At 37.6% G+C, this 21,304-nt stretch overlaps 1 protein-coding gene across 1 annotated transcript in view; it reads right to left on the bottom strand.

The window, feature by feature from the left end:
- Positions 1-21,304, bottom strand: part of DOCK11 (dedicator of cytokinesis 11) — a 1,858,863-nt gene that overhangs the window by 1,113,502 nt on the left and 724,057 nt on the right. Inside the window, exon 26 of the mRNA XM_044057487.1 lies at positions 1,622-1,747. Coding sequence (XP_043913422.1) covers positions 1,622-1,747 — 126 coding nt within the window. The remainder of the gene's footprint in view (positions 1-1,621; positions 1,748-21,304) is intronic.

The following is a 21,304-nucleotide window of genomic DNA, read 5'->3' as shown; positions in this document are numbered from 1 at the left end:
AATAATACAAAAGCAAAAAACATTCAACGTTTTAGGTTCCTAGATTTCAGCTTAGGTTTTATAGGGACCTCACCATTGAGTCCATACCCACTATCACCTCTCTGTCTAATGATTCACTTAGACTCAAGCTGCTCAGTACTGTTCCTGATGTCACCTCCTCTTAATGTCTTGTGTACTCTCCCTATAACCAACAAAAAAAAAGAGCTGACATCAGGAATTGTATGCCACCTGAAGAAGCAGATTAGTCTGTGAAAGCACTTGTGATGTTGACAATAAAAGTTTTTTATTGAAACTGGCCGTTTTGGAATCCCTCCGTCTTGCTGGATAAAATAAAATATTATTTTATTCTGATGATGTCTCTGATTTTGGGAGATGAAAGCACTGAATAAAATAATTAATTACTGCACTTTGGCTTGGTGCTCACAGTATTTTGTTTAGTGGTTAACTTACTTATCTCACAACCTTTTGTTTTGGGATAGTTAACCCTTCCACCGATAGTTTTAAGAAACCTATCTACTTTGGCTGTAGTAGTAGATGTTTTAAGTTCTTCCTAATGGTCTTTAACTTACAATGACAGCTTAACTGCACCTCCTGAAGTCAAAAGTAGATTGTAAAAAGCAGGCATTGCATTTACATTTTGAGGAATCTAGCTTGTCAGCTCACACTTTCAGGCCAAACATCGGTTGGTATCAACCTAAGCAACATTTCCGAGATCAAACATCTACTGCCTCAAACTGATCTCTCGGTAGCCATTCCTGCCTTTGTCTGCTCCTGCAGCACAATCTATATGGGACTGCTTGACACTGAGATTGATCACTGCACCTGGTGTAAAACTGCACAGCCAGACTACTGACTGGTACTTCCAGACACCAACACATTACACCTTTCCTGGGTAACCTACACGTCTCCTCTTCAGTTTCATGTAATGTTTCTATGTTTGATGTTAATGTATTCATTCATACATGGTTTGGGCTTCTGTTACTTGAAGGAGCTTATGGTACCATATTTTATCTTCCAGATCTTGTCCTCAACTTCTCATGGACTGCTGGGGGTTTCCCAGGTGCACTCAGAAACATCTAGTATTCCTTTCTATGCCTTTAGCTCCATTTCTCTGTAGAACCTACTGACTCAGTGACTTCACGAGTGACTTACCTAGGTCTGGTCCCACAGGCCCCTTAAATTTTATCCGTTTGAGCTTGCCTTTCATGGTGTGAGTAAATTCTTTGACGTTTTTATCCTATCTGGATTTAACTTAGAATTATTAACTGTTTGGCATGATTCTATTTTCTTGTTTTTACTTGCATTATTTTATGGGTATTCATTTCTCTGATTTCATGTGCATTTTTTCAATGTTTTATTTTACAGCAACTAAAATAAACCTGAAGGTCAATGTTTTGAAGTTGATAGGAAACTAATGCCAATACACTCGGTACTTGTCAGTCAATTATTGTCACACTACCACAAAAAAAAAAATGTTCACAAATGGCATATCTGTCTGGAGGCATCCAGTTCAGATTAATACTTAAAATGCCAAGTACAAAACTGCTAAACAGTAATCCTGTAGAGACAAATATAAAAAAAATATCAGTAATACAATAAGTTAAATACAAAAAAGTCATACCTTTAGAAGTTTGTTGATCACATTAAAATCTGCAGACTGCTTGAAGATTGCTGTCATTGCAAAGACCAAGACTTCATGAGTTGTCTTGGACTGTGAATTTGTCAGTTTATTGGCTCTAAAGACATACTAGTAAAAAGATAACAAAGGCATCACTCTTATATCTGTAAAGTAGATTTACAGTTAATACAAATCTTATTTTATATCAATTAGCTGCAATAAGCATGCTTTCTGCATAACACTCAATGCACAATTGCCTTGAAGTGACATCTATTGTATTTCCTTTTTTTAAATTTAATTTACTTGCATGTTTGTTGTCTGTAAATGTACTGGTCCAGTTTAAACAAAGTAAAATTCCTAATCACACAGAAAAAAGACTGAAATACACACAATGATAATACCAAACCTGAAACATAGCTACAAACGCTAATACGAGTGGATCATATTGTGCTATTAATCCCAACAATATTTCATAAGTTTTTCATAGGTTTGTGTACCAGTGTTTTAGGCTCAAAGACCATCTAAAAACACTGCCTCAGTAAACTCATCATGATAGACACTGTCACCAGTCCAAGAATCGAATTTTTGTTTAAAACAGAGTACATTCAAAACTAATCTTATCTCTTTTGGTATTTGATTCTATTTCCTTGGAATAGTTTGAGTCAAAAAATGTACTTCTTAATACTGTCTTCTTTGAATTTATAAAAAAATAATTTATAGCTATAACTCCTTATATTGTTAGATGGAAAAATATTAAAAGTGACTTAAAATATATCATTGTGAAATATTATATATGCTAAAATTACTTTGCCCCTAAATTATCTATAATGCAGAAAGTAGAGGTTCAACTTCCTACATCTCCCAGTATGCACCAGATGATGTACTGATGGGATGCTGTTAGTAAAGCATTTTTGTTCAACTTCAATTAAATTAAGGTGCGTGTTGCCATATATTTAGAATGTATTACTATACTCCAAACCAGGTTAAATATAAAAGTTTTATAAAGCTGTATTAGTCTGCTTTCCGCTCTTGACAAAAATACTCTTAATATCCTTCTAACAAAAAAAAAAAAAACATGTTTTATACTATCGCCGTGACAGGAACGTGTGGATTAACATGACAAGAAAATATCTGTTAACAATAAGAGTTTAATGTGATTGTAGGCAGCACAGCGTTGAAGCAATTAAAGTTGCTGTTTCATAGTATTAGGTTTAGTTTCATTCTCGATTACTGTACCTTATGTGCAGAGTCTTCACATCCTCCCTGTGTCTACGTGTATTTTTATGGGGTGCTCTGGTTTCTTCCCACATCCCAAAGGCATGCAATTTTTGAACTGTCAATTGTTTATAAGTGTGTGGACCAAAAGTGATAGAGACAGACTGTGTGTGTGTGTGTGTGTGTGTGTGTGTGTGAGTATATATATATATATATATGCGTGTATGGGCACTGTCTGATAAACTAGCATCTTTTACATACATACATATTTATTTACATTTGATTACTGGAAAAGTCTGAATAGGTAGCAAAATCCTCTTTTCAGTGGAGGCCTTGGGAGATTCTAATAGAAACAAAAGGAAATACAATGCACACAAACAAATGTGCTACATTACATACAGTATACAGAATTGTCACTCTTCTCAAATTTATAGAAAGTGGTACAATACAATCAATGTAGGAAATTTAAATAAAATACAAAGTTGCTTCATGTTTCAGTATAGATTAGCAGTAGTGGATAAGTATCTGCAAAATTTAGCTTATTGTGATCCCTGAAAACAAGCTATGTTAAGAACGTATTCGGTATTACACAGTAAGGAAGAACATAATGGCAGCAATGCATTTGTGTCTGGATGAAATAATTTACAGTTACAGAATATTACACTGAGAAAGGGAAGAAGAGAAAAGTAGTGACAGTCCACAGGAAAGTGGAGGAAGTATGACAGAGTTTATATGAAAATAAGTGGGATTATAGTGGCATACCTCTCAACCTCTTGGTGCAAGAAATCTAGGCAAGGCCTAAAATAATGGGGAGACATGGGCCCAAAATAGGGATATATTGTAACTAATGCTCTTATATACATAGAAAGTTGCTAGAATAACAGGATTTGTATTAGTGTGCATTTTCTGAAAGCCATGAAATCTGAACCCCAAATGTATAACAATACTTAGTGCAGTCAATCCTCAGTAATTCACCAGTAAACATCTTGAGGAACAGGCCAAAAATATGAGGCAAAAATCGGGACATGCTTCTGAAATCTGGACAGTTGAGAAGTATGTATAGTGGAGTTTAACCTGGGACAGTGCAAAAGCACACAGACAGAAGGTGATGTTCGTTAGTATAGGGTACTCCTACTGATGTGAGTAGTACATGCTACTGCCATTTAGAGAGGGACAGTTTTCTGGTTGGGTGTGGTTGCTCGGTTATATGGCCAGGCAAAGGTATGACATTTCAGGTATATCACCTGCAGATTTTACAACTTTAACATAGTGTTGCTCTAGCTGACCTATTTATGTGGACTGTAGGTTTGTAAGAATAGCTGTGGCACAAAGGAGTCCTAGAAGTAGATAGGTTAAGACAATCTGGTTTCTTGCAGCATGAGTTGGATATGGTCTGATCCTATAAAGGGGCAATTATTTATTTATTTATTTTTGCTAGTTAGATTTTTTTTTATCAACTACCTGTTTTATGTGATGGTCACTTTCATGTTATCATCTATGATTATGTCTAGAAGTTTGTTGGGAGTAAGAAATTCAATGTTTTTACTATCTGATGAGGTTTTTTTAGTGCATAAAAGTACATAAGACCCTGTATGCCATCCTTCTATGGAGGTAGAAGCATCTTGGAATTGGTGATTAGCAAAATCATCTGTAAGTGTGTGGGCCAAGACAGAGAGAGAAAGAGTGTGTGTGTGTGTGTGTGTGTGTGTGTGTGTGTGTGTGTGTGTGTGTGTGTGTGTGTCTGTGAATGTGAGTGGGTGTTTGTGAATGAGTATGCGTGAGTGTGAGTGTGGGCGAGTGTTAGTGTGACAGTGTTTGTGAGAGAAAGAGAGAGACTGTGTGTGTGCGCGTGCCCTCTGATAAGGTTTTGGGCAGAACAGATCAGGGTGAAAACATAAGCATAATGGAATGGAGGCATTTTTATTTTCTAGAAGGTGGTCATTTATGAAAATAATGAAAAGTAAAGGACCAAGGTTGGACGCTTGAGGAACCCCAAAATATATAGGGTGTCTGACATCTATCAGATAGGTAACATTGTCATCAAGAGTGATGTGCTCAGTGGTGCTAAGGCAAACAATTTGTGCTACTGTGGTGGGGCAAAAATTAAGGAGAGATCGTGATAGCAGGTCATTATTGGTGGCATAATTAAGTAGCTGAGATTGGATGCATTTCTCAACAATTTTGGACAGAAGGGACAGAACAGCTAGAGGCCATCTGTAGTTTGATAGGTCTGTGGAGGTGCATCATTTGCATACTGGTAAGCTGTAGGATTTTCTCCCACACCATTCAGTGATAGATCTAATTATTAAAAAGCAAATTAGATAAGCTAGCACACCAGCAGCTGTAATTTTGCTATATTCAGCTGTCTGGGACTGACTGCTTGGCTTTAACTTTGCAAGATGTATGATGGAGAAACAGGTGTGAACGTTAGTTTATTTTTACTGCCTGCTTGTAAGGAAGGAGATGGAAGTGTTGTGGTTGATTAGAAAGGTTGTGTCGAATGGGGTTGCTATATTGCATAATTGGGTGTAAATGGATGGGGCTAGTTGTGAGATATGGACTGTTTTTAGGAGGTGATTTATTGTTGACCAGAAGGACTTTGGGTTGCTGTAATTCATTTTCTGAGAACTTGTACAGTATTTTCTTTTAACCAATTTAACCACATCTTTTATGTTACTTCTGAGCTGCCTGATGTGTTGTAGGTAAGCTTGTCTTTTATCTTGTGACATTTTTCTTCCAGTTCTTGTTTCTTTGATTCATGGTTTGCTTTACTTCTTTGGTTACATAAGGTGTTGGGTTGGCTTTAACTCTTTTGCTCTTAGAGGAACTCCTTTGTTTAGCATAGCTAGAAATATTTTATTGAGTTCAGATAAAGCATTATCCAGGGGAAGTTTTTTTTTTTTTTTTAGTGGTAATGTTTTGAAATGTAGAACCAGCTTTATATATATATATATATATATAATTTTTATTTATTTATTTAACCTTTGTTGACTGGGAAAGTCTGACTAGTGCACAACCTATTTTCAGTGGAGGCCTGGGGAGAAATGCCCCAGATGCATGTCTTTAGAATGTGGGAGGAAACCGGAGTATCTGGGGGAACCCACACAGACACAGGGAGGACATGCAGACTCCACACAGAAGGCACCCCAGCTGAGAATTGAACCAGAAAACCTCTTGCTGTGAGGCAACAATGTTAACCGCTGGCACCACTGCACTGCCTAATATATACATATATATATATATATATATTTATTTTTTTTTAATAGGTTTACTACTGAAATGTGGAAAATGCATTTATCAAACAAAGGTAAATGTCGACCCGAAATGCAAACCCCCTGCAGATTATACCAACTCAGAGATTGCACTACAGTGAGAACCTGGGTAAATTCCCTGTTCCTCATTGTACCACAATCTCCAATCAATACCGAACTCAGACTACCGAATTACATTGCACGTTCGGTATTGTGTATTCATTGTAGTATGGTTCGGCACTGTGCCCTTTTGAAAAGTTCCTTTCAAAATCATGCCATTCAATCACTGGCACTACGAGACTTCTAAAGTAAAACATATATCTGTAAATATATATATATATATATATATATATATATATATATATATATATATATATATATATATATATATATATATATATATATATATATGGGTTCCATACACTAGATCAAATTTTCACTAATTCGAAATAGTGCATGGAATGCTCACTGCAGCGAAAGTGCACTTAATCAAAAGTGCACTTACGTGAAGTTCAGTACAACGAATGGGTGTTGTACTGAACTTCCGTGCAGTACTCACGGACCTTAGGGTTAGGGCATGGGTCATAGTAAGGGGATAGCCTGTAGGGCTATCCCCTTACCATGACCCGTTCCCTAACCCTAAGGTCCGTGATGACTTCAGCGCAGTGAAGGACATAGCGATGTCCTCCACTATGATGCGATAGTCACGAACCTTAGGGTTAGGGCATGGGTAAGGGGATAGCTTTACTAATTATCCCCTTACCCTAACCCTAAGGTCCGTGACTATCGCACCATAGTGAAGGACATAGCTTGTTTTTTATGTCCTACACTGTCCTGCTGTGTTTTCGGTGAAGTGCACTTATGCAAAAGTTCACTTTCGTTAAAGTGAACTTTCGCAGAAGTGAGGCTTCCTATTACAAGTTCGAAGTACTGAACTTTCGTTCTTGTAATAGGCATCCATATATATAAATATATATATATATATATATATATATATATATATATATATATATATACACATATACATATTTATCTACACACACATTAAGTCAACATTTCTCAGAACATTCACTGAGGTATGGTGATCTCAGAGTTAGTATATTTAATTTGGAGGGTGCGGGGGGCTTTCCCCCCTGTGCAAAAAGAAGTTTAAAGGAGATGTGCAATATTCAATATTCTCTCTTCTCCTGCATTTTCGGTGTTTTATTTTTTACATGTTGGTGACATTTCAAAAGTCAGACATTTTTTAGGAGGTTCCAGTTACCTGAATTTAAATTGTTGATAAATTACTCATTTTGGAAGGATTTGAGGTTTCTTACTTGATTATAGATGTATCATTTATGTATGTTGTTCTTTCTGATAGCAAACCTAGGGAGGCTGTCCCTAAGTGATTTTGATAACGTGCCTCAAGAAAAGACTTTGTTGGGAAAGGAGGTAAATGCAGTCAATAAAAGATAGTCTAGTGCTAGCTTTGTTATGGCAATATGGGATAGTGGTGAAAAGGGCCAGTCATAGGTAACCTGGCGCCCTAGGCGAAAAGGCTCCATGGCACACCTGCCCTACTACCCAACACATCCCGGCCTACTCGGACTATACAGATAAATTTATTTTTTTTTTACAAACACCTATATTGAATTATCACTTGTGACATAGGTACATTTACATTCAAATAAAAGTAATCAAACTATATTAAAATAAGGGTGGCCTAATGGTTACGGTGTTTGCCTTACAAACACAAGATGCAGGGTTTGAATCTCACAAGGGATAATTGGCTAGGCTTAAAATGTCTCGCAGGGGCAGTTAGCTTAGTACTAATCTATGAACCTAAACATTATACTTCACATATATTACATTACTGTTTATATCATATAAACTCACTCACAGAGAGCAATCACAAGGACCCCCTATGTATGTATTCAATGCATTACCTGCTGTAGGACTCTGCACTAGCTTATATCATATAACCTAAGCAATATTACATAAATTATTCAAGTCCTGCTTTTTTTTTTAACAAGAAACATCTTCATTAAACCATTATTTAGTATACAGGCAATCATACATTTATATAAATGAAAACAAACCACAACAATGCAATCCGCCTAGTCGCAAGCATTTCACATCACAAACTACTCACACACTCCCAGTTGCAAACATTATACATTACTTATCATCTACCCAATCTTTCTCACGAAAACATTACATAGCTCATTTAAGCCATGCCACCTTCTAAACCTCATTCCTCCATTGTAAGTATTGTTTCCACAATTCCAGTTTTTTTTCCTATGTAGTTTGCTCCTACCCTTTTCTAAAGATCCCAATTCCAGTTGTTTTATCTCTGTTACTACAGTCACTACTTCCAGTATAGCTGGGTCCAGTATAGCTGGTTTAGATTTTGACTTCCACCTTCTAGTAACTGCTTCCTTGGCAACCATCACTAATAGAAACAGCAAGGCCTTACCATGTTGAGGCAATTCCTATTCTGTACAATAGCTCAAAAAAATCATCTCCCTCGTCAGACCAAGCCACCCACCCAACATCTCCAACAGTGCATCTTGCAGGGAACCACCAAAGTCCACCAACCCATCACACCCCCAGAAAACATATTCCAAACCACCTCTTTCTTCCCCTTCTCACCTCCAGCATTTACTGTCTACCCGAGGAAAAAATATCTGGAGTCCACTTGGGGTATAAAAATATATAAACACTTCCAAGCAAAAATCCTAAATATTACAGATTTTGTTGCATATTTGGGAGACATACATATATCCTCCCTTTGCTTCTTTGTGAATTGCTTATCCAATCTCACTTCCCAGTCCTTTCTAACCTCCTCTGATTGAGTCTTATAGTTACTGTGCAATATTTTATATGCTGTACTAATTATTCCTTTTTTAATGGCAGCTTCTGTTCTAGATTCTATTAAAAACTCTACCAGTGCTGGTCTTTCATTTAGGACCCCCCCCCATGTCTTTCTTTTTGCCTATACTCTGATATCAATCCCTGATAAGGAAGGCAATCCCTAGCCTGCAGTCCAAGTAAATTCTTGGCATCTTCCCATTCTATCATCTTTCCCTCCTAATTATTTGGTCCCAATACCTTGGTTCCTTTGCCAGTTTTCTCAAATAAATTGTGGCCCCATCTTGCCTACTTGCCTGTATCCCTAATTGCAGCCATCTCTATTGGCAGAATCTCCTTTCTCCATTTCCGTGGTAGTTTAGTTCTTAGAATACTTTCTGCTACTTTATGGATATAATATTCTGTATGATTTTATTCTCCTTAAAGGCCTGCATCCAAAATCTCAGTCTCTCCTTATTTCTTGAGCTTCCCCCGTGTTTCATCATCATCCCTTTCCACTTTGAATTATAGTTTTCTACTTGTGCTATGTATAGAAGTCTTAACTGTGTAGCTCTGAAATACCCCCTTCAAACTGAGTAAACCTAAACTGCCCTGGTGTACTGGAAGAATCAGCTTATCCCACATGATTCTTGCCATCTTCCCCTCCCAGATGAAGTCCTTCAGCTCTTCATTAACTGCTACCCATAACATCTCATCTGGTTGATAAAAATATGCATGACCTGTGTATAAGACTAAAGGGACTAAAAACATTTTAACTGCTTGTATTTGACTGTCCATATAACAAAGCTTCTGCTTTCTTAGTTTTTGTATTATCTTTTGTTTAGTCTCTTCCCATATATCCTTAGCTGCCACACTAGAATCATTTTTATTCCATACTCCTAAATACTTCATTTTATCATGTCCTCATAAAAATGGATATTTCTGAACCAATTCATATGTGGGTACATAATTTACCGTTTTAGCTTCATTAATTTTGCATCATGAAAAGATCTGAAACTGTCTCAAAACGCCCCACAATGCTGTAATGTCTTTTTCTGGTTTTGTCAGGTACAAAATAACATCATCTGCAAATAAAAACAGCTTTTTACACTACTATACCAACTATATCCTTCAATTTCTGAGTCCCTTATTTTCTTTTCCAATGGTTATAAATATAATGCAAATAATAAAGTGGAAAGAGGACACCCCTGCCTGGTTCCTCTGCTCAAGCAGAATTTAGCAGAGAGGACTCCACCCACTTTAATTTTCGCCTCTTACCCCTCATATATTCTCCTAATCAAACTTACCATTTTTCAGGAAAAGCAAATACGTCCATTGCCCTGCTCATAAAGTCCCAGCCTACTCTGTCAAACATTTTCTCTGCATCAAGACACACCAGCAATGGTATTTCCTTAGATTCTGCTTCCCTCTGGATCATCAATGTTCTGTTAATGTTGTCAAATGTTGGCCTCCCCTCCACAAAACCACACTGATCCGTATCTATCAGTTTTGGCATTACTTTTGCCATTCGTTTAGCTATTATAGACATGAACGCTTTATAATCATGGTTTAGTATTGTAATGGGCCTGTATGAAGCTGGATCTGATGGACCCTTACCCTCTTTTGGCTTTACAGCTACCACTGCTTTCTTCCAGGGCAGGGGTACTTCCCCTCCTCAAAGATCAATATCTTAAATCAGTTTTTTTTACCCCCTAGCTTCCAAACTTCCCCAGGAATATAATCAGATATTTTTTTCTTCCTTCCTGTCACAGTTTGTCTTACTCTAGTTTTCCCAAGAGTTATTCATTCAGACAACATCTAAGCATTACTGCACTCTGATAACTGTGAAGGAAACATCTGCATTAAGCCAGGGGTCTGGGGCATGGCTAGGCCCCCAGAAGCCATTGGATTTTAAGATGCTCTGTAATGCATTTTAGTAGAAATTACTGTATTAAGTCATGTGGGTCTGGGGGCCAAGCTCTTGGAATTCAAGATGCTCTGAGATGCATTTTTGGATTTTTCAAACAACTTTTTCATCCAATGATTACCTGAACAAACACATGATTAAAGAAAGAAAGACATTCACTTACTCCAAGTTTGTATTTTTCCTGCATTCTTTCTCCACAGCCTAACTTACCAAGACTGCCTCATAATAACGAAATTCATCTGGGGGGCTGCTAAGCACACAGAAATCATGGGGTAATAAATGTTCTGAGGAAAATTACTGCATTCAGCTTGGGGTCTGGGGGCCACAAACTTCTATATGCTCTGAGATGCATTTTAGAGTTTTTCTTTTTAATCAACCTTTTCATCCAACAATGGTCTGAACAAAAACCATGATTAAGGGAAGAAATTCTTCAACTTTGCCTTTTGCATCCTTTCAACATATCCTAACTGACCAAAACTAAACTGTAAAAACTAAATTAATCTGGGGGGGGGGTTGCTACGTACCCAGAAGCCATAGAGTTATAAATGTACTGAGGTGAACAGTTTGATGAAATGATGGCCTTGAACGAAAATCATGCATATGAAAAAGAAATTAAGTGTTTTTTTTTTTATTTCAAGTAAAAAATAGCTGTATTCAAGTTTTTATGTTGAAAGCTATCCAAAGACCAGTTCACAATAAACTGAGAAGACAAATGCTTGTGAGGGTAGATATATCATATCTGGGAATAATTAGTCATTTTCTGTATAGACTCCCCCTAGTGTTAAATTGGGATTAAAATTAAGGCATAATTGGGATTAAAATTAATAAATGGCCACAGTTATATTTCAAGCTGCTGCTTTATTTATATACAGCATGCCACCTCACCCCTTCTCTAAAATATAGCCACCTTTTCTCTAGCCTTCTGATGTCAGACTGGGGCAAAACTAAAAATCACAAATATTACATAACATATTTGCCGTCAGACATAAATAAACAGCATGCTTATTTACCCTTCCACAAAAGACAACCACCTGTATATGCGTTAGATGCTTGAGTGTGAGGAAAAAATAATAACAATTACAATAATGTTTCCAGCTTATTACTTCTAGACAGTACACCGCTCCTATATAAGTTACAGTGACCTTCCATGTACCCCTCTGTTTGTGATGAATGTTAAAGATGTAATAACCACACCGTCCCCTGCCCAAACATGACATATAATCACTTCTGAGGTTTGGTAGGAATGGTAAAGAAATAATATCATCATCCCGTTCCCCCTACACAAGTACAGTGACCTTCTGTGTACACCTATGAGCAGTGCAGCTTTTAGACTAGGCTCGGCTCAAGGCACAGGCGATTACTAAGACCATGTCAAAATGCACTTATACACCTTTGGTGTCAGGGGAGCCACCAGCCTCCAGAAGTTCTGGGCTGGGTATTCTGTGACGCATTCATTTATCAAAAAAAAAAAAGATGACTGCTAAAGAGAAAAAGTAGCAATGGGGTCAGTAACTTTGAGCAAGTCAACTCCAACCGAGTAGTTATTGCCACTTCCATATACAATTCAGATGTCTGACTGTGATAACAGAGCATGACGATTTAATGAACTTCACCTTTGTTTTAAACAGCCACCATGCAGTAAAATATTACATGTTGCCTCAGATAATTACATTAGCCTCCAAAGCCAAATTAATAAAAAAGAGCAGAAGATGCAAGTCATTTTCTTCCACAGTAGCCAACCACATCAATTATGCCTCCTCTGTCTATGCATATCAGGTGTCCAGTCATACCACTCACCTTTTAGTGCAAGAAAGCTGGACAAAACCAACAATAGTGGGAGGACAAAGTACCAAAATCAGGGACAAATTTTAAATATTGCTCTTATAAACTAAAAAAAGTCACTAGAATAATAGGTTTTGCATTGGTATGCATTTTCAGAAGAAAACGAGGAAACTAAACTATCAGCTATTATTTAGTGTCTTCAATTCTCAACGCTTTGCCTGAAAACCAGGTTTTATGAAGAATATACCAAAAATATGAAACAAAACTCTGGACATTTTGTGAAAATATGGGCAGTGGAGAGGTATGTGTCTAGTTAAGTAGTCCATCTTTCTTCTCAGAAATACACACTAATGCTGCAAAGCCAGATAGTGACAATGACAACAGGATCAGTTACTTTTATCCATCCAACCCAACCCCCACTGAGCAGCTATAGCCATGATGGTTAACTACTGGTATCTCACCTCCACATTTCACACAAACAAGTTGCCACACATTAAAGTATTCCAACACAAGTTGCCCCACACAAATCACAAAGCCGGGGAAATATTGCCAAAATACCTGATTAAAGACTGCAATGATAGCATGCATCTCACCAAGCCATTCATCTCGTCTTAAGTGTCCACATAAAGTACAGTGCTAGAAATATTGCCAAAATATCTGGTTAAACTAGTTGTAACATGCATCTCACCATACCATTTCTCTCAGCACAGCTTTCCACACAAATCCAGAAATACTGAGAAAACTATCCGGTTGATCACTTGCAATTGTAAAAAATAGTAACACTTAACCGATAATGCCATTCCACTTTCTTGTCATACCCAGATCTCTATGGAAAATCATTAATTTTATTTATTTATTTGCGTTTTTTTCTGTAAATAAAAAATAAATAAAAAGAAAGACTTCCTTCAGGCAGCTTTGTGCCTACATTTGAATGCTGTCAAGTCTCTACTGCCGTGACCTTGCAAAGTTTAGGGTTAACCTTACATAAGCTGACTAGAATATTTTCAAGTCAACTGGAGAACCAGCTCCCTGGAGCACACACTGTGCCATGGGAGCATTTTTATTCAGCTGGGACACTTTATTTTTTAAAGCAAAGAAACATTGCTCTAAGAAAAAGAAATAACTGGAAAAAGCGTACTCCTAATAGTATGGCATGTACGATGCCCAGGGCAGTTGCCTAGTTTGCCTATGCATAAGGCTGGCCCTGGCAGTAACTTGTGTTAGGCCATACAATTTTATGGCATTTGTGGAGAGTGTCACAGTTTAAAGTAAGCCAGTTGATATTAAGATCACCTAGCATTACTGATTCTTGACAAAGATTACCAAATAAGGAGCAGAAGAGCACATAAGTTGCAATAACATATAGAGATTTATGGTTATCAAGTTTAAAGGAGGAGACCAGAAGGTTTGCATTGTTACTTAGAGGGGAGATGTGTGAGGATGGGGATATTACTAAAGTATTTCTGTAAAGTATTACTTCTCCTTTTTAATTTCTGCCTGATCTAAGGATGTTTTATCCTGGATGTGTGATTTCCTCACTTTTATACCTTGTTTCAGTAACAACTACTATATCTGGAGGAGTGGAACACTAAACAAGCATGGAATTCTGGTATTTAACTGCAAATGCTTCTGAGGTTTGCGTTAAAGAAATAAAGCCTATGAGTCGGGGTGAGGGGGTATGCGAGATTGCATAATTCTCAGGGTTTGGATTTCCCCAATTTTGTGCAGTCTCAGCGTTAATAAATACAATTAGCGGGGGAGGGGTGTTAGTTTTTCTATGCACTGTGGCTGTTTCTCTGTGCATGTGTAGTGTTGCACTGACATCTGCATTTTCAATGTACTGTGGATACTGTTTTACATGTCAACAAATAATTTGACATAGTCTTAGATAATCATATGTGTGTATAGCTATATCTATCTATACATACATACATACATATATATATATATATATATATATATATATATACATACATACACACACACACACATATATATATATATATATATATATATATATATATATATATATATATATATATATATATATATATATATATATGGGTCTACTTCAGAACAACGAAACCTCACAACACCGAAGACCAAAACAATGAAACCCCACAACACCGAAAAACACGTAAGTATAACACACAAAAAAAACATACACAACTGCCCCAATCTACCAACCACACCACCCTACACTACAAATAGGCAGGGAGGCAAGCCCCCCTGCACCCCCCACACCCCCCCTACTTTAATATTCTAACTCCGAGATCGCACAGACACACAAGGCAAACTCACACCCACACACTACAGTCCCTCACACACACACACACACCACAGTCACAACACACACTTACACACAGCACTACCCCTCACAAATACACTTACACATGCATACTCACCCAAAGCGGAACATCAAAAGCGCTAAATCAAAATCCCGTAACATCGGGATTTTGAATTTCGCACTTTTTAATGTTCTGCAGCTTCGTTGTTTTGGTCTCCTTCAAAACACTGTCAATGTTATGGTCTTTCAGAGTTTTGAAGGAGACCCCTATATATATATATATATATATATATATATATATATATATATATATATATATATACACACACACACACACACACACACACACACACACACACACACACACACACACACACACACACACACACACACACACACACACACACACACACACACACAGCTAAACCTACACCGACCATAAGAAAATACTTAGCTATATCCTATGACTAATCCAAATGATTTTCTTATGAGAATTTTCATATTTTCCATGTTTTTTTTTTTACTTACGGAGCTACTCTCCAGTCCGTTCATCATCAACCCCTATTTCCCATTTTGCACATGGGGTTGGGGTGTCACTTCAACAGTGACAATCATCGCGAGCCAAGGTTTACACCACTCACTCTCAAATCAATAGTACAAAATCATTTAATTGCTCTTGATGTTTTGTTCAACTGCTTACATTTTTACATTATATTGTTATTACAAAAAATAAATATAAGACTTTTGAACTTGGACTAGCTCTTACAGGATACAGTCTGTGGAAACTCTATGTAAGAGAGAGATCTCTGATCAGTAATTTGTATGACACTGAGAAGAGGGACAAGTCTTTGAGATGGTCTACATATTTTCTATGAGTTAGGCCTTTGAATTTCTTAGTAAGAAAGTATTGTGGGTGCTCAAATTCTCTCAAATGTTTGGGCAGACAGATACAGACAGAAGAGGCATTTCACCTGGACACCATAATCTTAGTAATAAGTTTGCAATGAAAAGGCACTGTCTTACAAAAGTGGATATGAGGTGATCAAAGGACATTTTGTTATCTAAAAGGTTCCTAGGTCCCTGACTACTGCATCAGTTTTCAGGGATGTGTTGTCAAAGGAGAGTTACAAGGGACTTCTTATCTGCCAAAGGATACAATGATACATTTCTTGACATTTTATTTTAGTCCATGGTTTTGACATCAGCTATTTGTTTGGAAAAGGCCCTCTTGAAGGATATTGGTGTCCTCTGGGGAGTTTATGATGGCTCCAAGTTTACAGTTATCTGCAAATGTTTGTCAGCCATAAAAGTTTAACATTAGCTTTGACCTCTAATAAGTAAATGCCCAAGAGGAATGGCCCAAGGAATGAACCCTGTGGTACAACACTAGTGACAGGTCTTCTGAAGGAGGCATAGTAGCCCACCCTAATTTCCTGGGTTCTATTTGTGAATGAATGTGCTATACAACAAGTTATATACGGTTTAACATTTAGTTGGGATAGTTAATCTAAAATACCTGAGTGTGAGATGGTTTTAAATGCTTTTGCAAGGTCTAGGTATGCAGTATGTACTGATTTGTCTTCAGTCATTGCATCCATAATCTTCTCAAAGAAGTCAGCCAGGTTAAGTAGGCAGAATCTGCCTCTGACAAATCCGAACTGGCTTGGGTCAAGAAACTGTAGGTGACCTATGTCCTTAATTGCTACAGATGAGACTGGTCAGACTTATGACTCTATAATTTCCCAGGTCTACTGATGACCAACTTTCTGCAAAGGATGACAGTTGCTGTCATTCATTTATTATGCAGAAAGCTGGCTTGGAGAGTGACACTGAATAGCCTCTGTAGGGGATTGGGCAGGTCCTGTTTCAGGCAGACCAGTAAGCAGAGACCAGTACATTATCCAGCCCCACAGAAGCAGTGTTTTTGGTCTTGGATAGTGCCTTGGGGACTTGTTCATGGTATATTTTATCAGGCTGTAGATTCAGTTATGAGCTCTAGGAATGGGGAGGGCAGTGTAAGACATTGGAGCTAAATGTTTCTGTTAGTAGATTAGCTATGTCATCTAGGTCTGCATATGTGATATAATTTACTATTAACTCTGCATAGACTAGGTGTTGTTTTTAAGGTTTCTAACATAGTTATAAAAGGCTTTGGGGTCATCCTTTGTCTGGTTGGCAATTTTTACATCAACTCTGACTTTGCTTGATCTGATCAGGGTCCAGAGTTCTCTTGTAAGCATTTTTTTACACATCTTAAGAGTTACATTTATTTTTAGATTTTTTTCCTTTTATTATAAGCCTGTTCATATTTGCTTCTACCATATGAGTTTATTTTGTATCTGGCATTGTATTTACTTCAAAGTGGGACAGATGCATCTATGCAGCTATTTCAATGTGCATAAAATTTGTCAGTAAAGTTGCAAGAGAATGTAGTATTTAGTCAAGTCATAATTCTGTTTCAGTAGATTATATCTAGAATAATCTCTAAATACCAGAGATATTGCAGGATGCTTCTGGCTTCAGTCTTATGGTGAATTTGATTAATTAGTTGTCCAATTTTACTAGGGAGGGAGGAAGTTGGAATTGGTAGGGAGCAAAGCTGCTGGAGTCCCCTAGGAGAATGGTGTTTGGCCTAATGCATAAGGACTCTTTAGTAGTGCAGTAGGGGTTACGGGCAGAGGACATAGTGCGAGTCCTATAGTGAGCCACAGTGACAGGACATAGTGTGAGTCCTATAGTGAGCCACAGTGAGAGGACATAGTGCGAGTCCTATAGTGAGCCACACTGACAGGACATAGTGTGAGTCCTATAGTGAGCCACAGTGAGAGGACGTAGTGCGAGTCCTACAGTGAGCCACATTGTGATAAGGGGTATTTTTAAATGGTAAGCTAGATGTGGAGAAGTTGCAGATTATCTTATTTAACTAGACTGGAGGTGAACCAGAAACCAAAACGGCAATAATATAAGAACAAAAATTAGTAATCAAGTAAACTGCACCAAAGGAAATAGCTCCAGGAGGTAGGAAACTACACCACTGTATAAAGAATGGTGTAAACAATGGCAAAATTGTAAGTTTGTATATTTATCCAATTTGGTTTAGCTGTGGGGCTGAATGTGTAGTCGGCATTGAAACCTTGCACTGAGTGGGTACTCTCAATGGTTTTGAACCAGGTCTCTGACGCAATGCTATATTAATGTTTTCCAGAGTAAGGAGTGTTTGTAGGAAGTGGGTTTTTGTTAAGGCTCCTAGCATTAAACAGCAATGCCTTTATGTTATCAGGATTCTGTATTGTTATATTGGTATGCTTTCGAGTATTAACATTGCCTAAAAAGGCACAATGGGGTTGGATAAAGTTTTAGTCAATATCTGAAAGCAAGCCTTGGAGGATAGGTGAAAACTATTCCTGGAAAAACAGTTAGAACCATGTACTAGCTCACACAAAATGATATATAATTTACGTATTCAATATTTACTGACGAGGAAAGTCCGACTAGGACAGAGCCTACTTTCAGCGGAGGCCCAGGGAGAAATGCTCCAGATGTATGTTTTTGGAATGTGGGAGGAAACCGTAGTACCTGGAGGAAACCCATGCAAATGCAGGGAGGACATACAGGCTCTGCACAGAAGGCACCCTACCCAATAATCAAACTGGAGAACCTCCTGCTACGAGGCAACAACGTTAACCATTGCACCACTGCACTACCAATAATTACACCCTGTTTGAATGACACCAGAAGCTAAGCCAATTGCTGAAGTCAATAAACTTTTCATCATGTTGTGGCAACATAATTGGTAAGGATAAAATGCTGCCTGAGACACAAAGAGCTCCATCTCATCTCTCTTGGTATAACCCAAGGAGATATGTCTCAAGTCATTTACCCCCATGAGTACTACGACTGTGTCAAATATATACTTGTGGTACAAAGACTTCAGTGCATGCAGGACAAGGTGAATTCTTGTACCTGATAGGCAACTGACCTTGACTCTTTCCTTGCACAACCCAATCAGTAGTATATCGGTGTGTTTCACAATAGAGCCACCTATGACTAGGATGTTGGATTTGGAGGAGATTTGCCTAATGGGTATTTGAATTAAGACACTATGAGTATCTGATGTATGTTTTAATGTGGCAGCTGTCTGTGTTGTATATTTGTGAGGTTACTGAGGGTACTTGTTTCTTAGGTTACATTTAGGAGGCATTTGTGATTTAGGTAGGCTACTTTAATGAGCCTTTGCATATGTCTGTCTATGTGTTTGGTCTGATCTGCATGTAGCGGGTTTAATGGGGTGTTGTGTGGTACTGACAACAACAACTAGCTTATTATCTGTAGTGTCCTCATGTGAGAGTTCTAGAAAAGTCTCTTTTGGCACAGTAATTTTTTTCTTTCTCCCAACATAAGAAAAAAAAAATAACAGCTCTGTTTTTCTAAAGGACTTTATTCCGTCAAGGTAGTACCTGGGCTGACTCTGCACTTCCAGACTATATAGGATCCTGCCTCCCTAGTTCTGAATATCTGGATAGAACAATGGGAGATTTAATCAAAGTAAACTCTGAAACTATTTTTGACATGGATGAGGGATTTGTTCTTAATGTGACCCCTTCTCTATGGTAGACTAAACACGGTTCACACACCTCAAGAGCTTGCAGATGTCACAGCTATGAAAAGAACAGTTTTCCATATAATGAAGCTTAACTCTGCTTGATGAGAGGGTTCAAATGGAGACATGGTTAGCTTTTCCAGCAAAAAGTTAAGATCCCATCCTCAAATTGATGAAATAAGGAGAGAGTAGGATTTGGATTTAGGCTCTGTATGGCTACTGTTATTCTCCTTAAGGACCTGAATCCAAAATCCTACTCTCTCATTTCATGACCTTCCCCCGTTTCATCATCACTTCTTTCTGCTTTGATTTATAAAACTCTGCTAGCAGTATGTATATAACCCTTAACTGCACAGTTCTAACGTATCCATTCAAATCAGGTAATCCTACCTTGCTCTATGGTGAGGATCAAATTATCACAGAAAAAGGCTCTCAGGAAGGAAACCAATACTCATAAATGGTTTATTCAGCAGCTCGTAGTAAATAGCACATAAACATTACACTTGTAAATACGTTTCAGTCCTTCCCTGACTTCATCAGATAAAACAACTCATAAAAATCTAGTTTATTTAAATATCTTCCTCATTTAACTATCAACCAATAAAACATTATGTTCAATTAAGCAAATTCCAACAATATAGCACCAAGGAAATGTATAGAAATATATTATCTATCTAGTATTATCTAGCTAAATTTATTTAAATATTATAACATTTAAATATATACTATTAACATTAAATATTTTATTAAAATAATTTACTAAAACCTTTTAAAAATACATTATAAAATTATACATAAATAATCAAATTATTACAGTGACAACCAATTCTCCCTCTAGTAGACATAAGAATTATTACAATTCACAGTTTAGCAGCCCTAATTTTTAAAACAAGAGCAGAATTTTATGAATATATAACTAACACTACAGTTTTTCTAAGATTCACTTATAATATACAATATGATAAGATGAATTACTTAGATATTACTATACATAAAGATAATGGTAAATTCAAATCTACAGTATATAGGAAAGATACCTATGCAAACTCATAGGTCGGTACTAGGCTATCTGCCCGAAGGCATTTATAAGTCTAGCCCGAATGTGTTGGCTTTTACCGCCCCCTTAGATTAGTTCCCTGTGCCTCTGTCCAGCAGAGCCACTGAAGTGATCCCTGGGGTAAACTTTCTGTTTCCCATCCACTCATCAAGGTTTCTGTTGAAGAGTGTTAGCGAGGAGTTCTGCCTAATGTAGACTGAAATCTTGTTCTAAAGCATGGGAAGTCTCTGTGACAAGAATCTATCCCTCCAGCACATCCTATTTATTGTTGTGGTGAGGTTTAGATCCCTAGAGCATGTGGCTCGAGGGGATAAGCTTTTCTTTAGGTGCAGCATGTCCATTGGTTCTGGGTTGGACATGGCCCTGTATGTCAGGCAGAGATCACCTATGAATAGGTGGTATGCAACCGGGTACAGCTGGAGTTTCTTCAGTCGATCTGCATAGGGAATCTGTTTGAGGCCAGTGATCCTCTTGGTGAGGTACTTCTGTGGTCTTTCCAGCTGTTGCAGGTGTCTTGTAAGATACATCCCAAATGGGGCATTGTACTCTACGATGGGTCTGATGAGCAATGAGTAGAGAGGCACAATGACCTCTTTTGATCTGGATGCAAACCCTTTTGTGATAAGGTGTACAGCGTAGAAGGATTTTCTAACCACTTTGGCAATGTGATTATCAAAGGAGAGTTTACTATCTACTTGGGTCCCCAGATCACTTATTACGTCTTCTGTATTTAGG

The sequence above is a fragment of the Protopterus annectens genome, chromosome 15.part0 (genome assembly GCF_019279795.1).
Source record: "Protopterus annectens isolate FY-2018-M chromosome 15.part0, PAN1.0, whole genome shotgun sequence".
NCBI lineage: Eukaryota > Metazoa > Chordata > Ceratodontiformes > Protopteridae > Protopterus > Protopterus annectens.
This window is presented reverse-complemented; position numbering and strand designations above follow the sequence as displayed.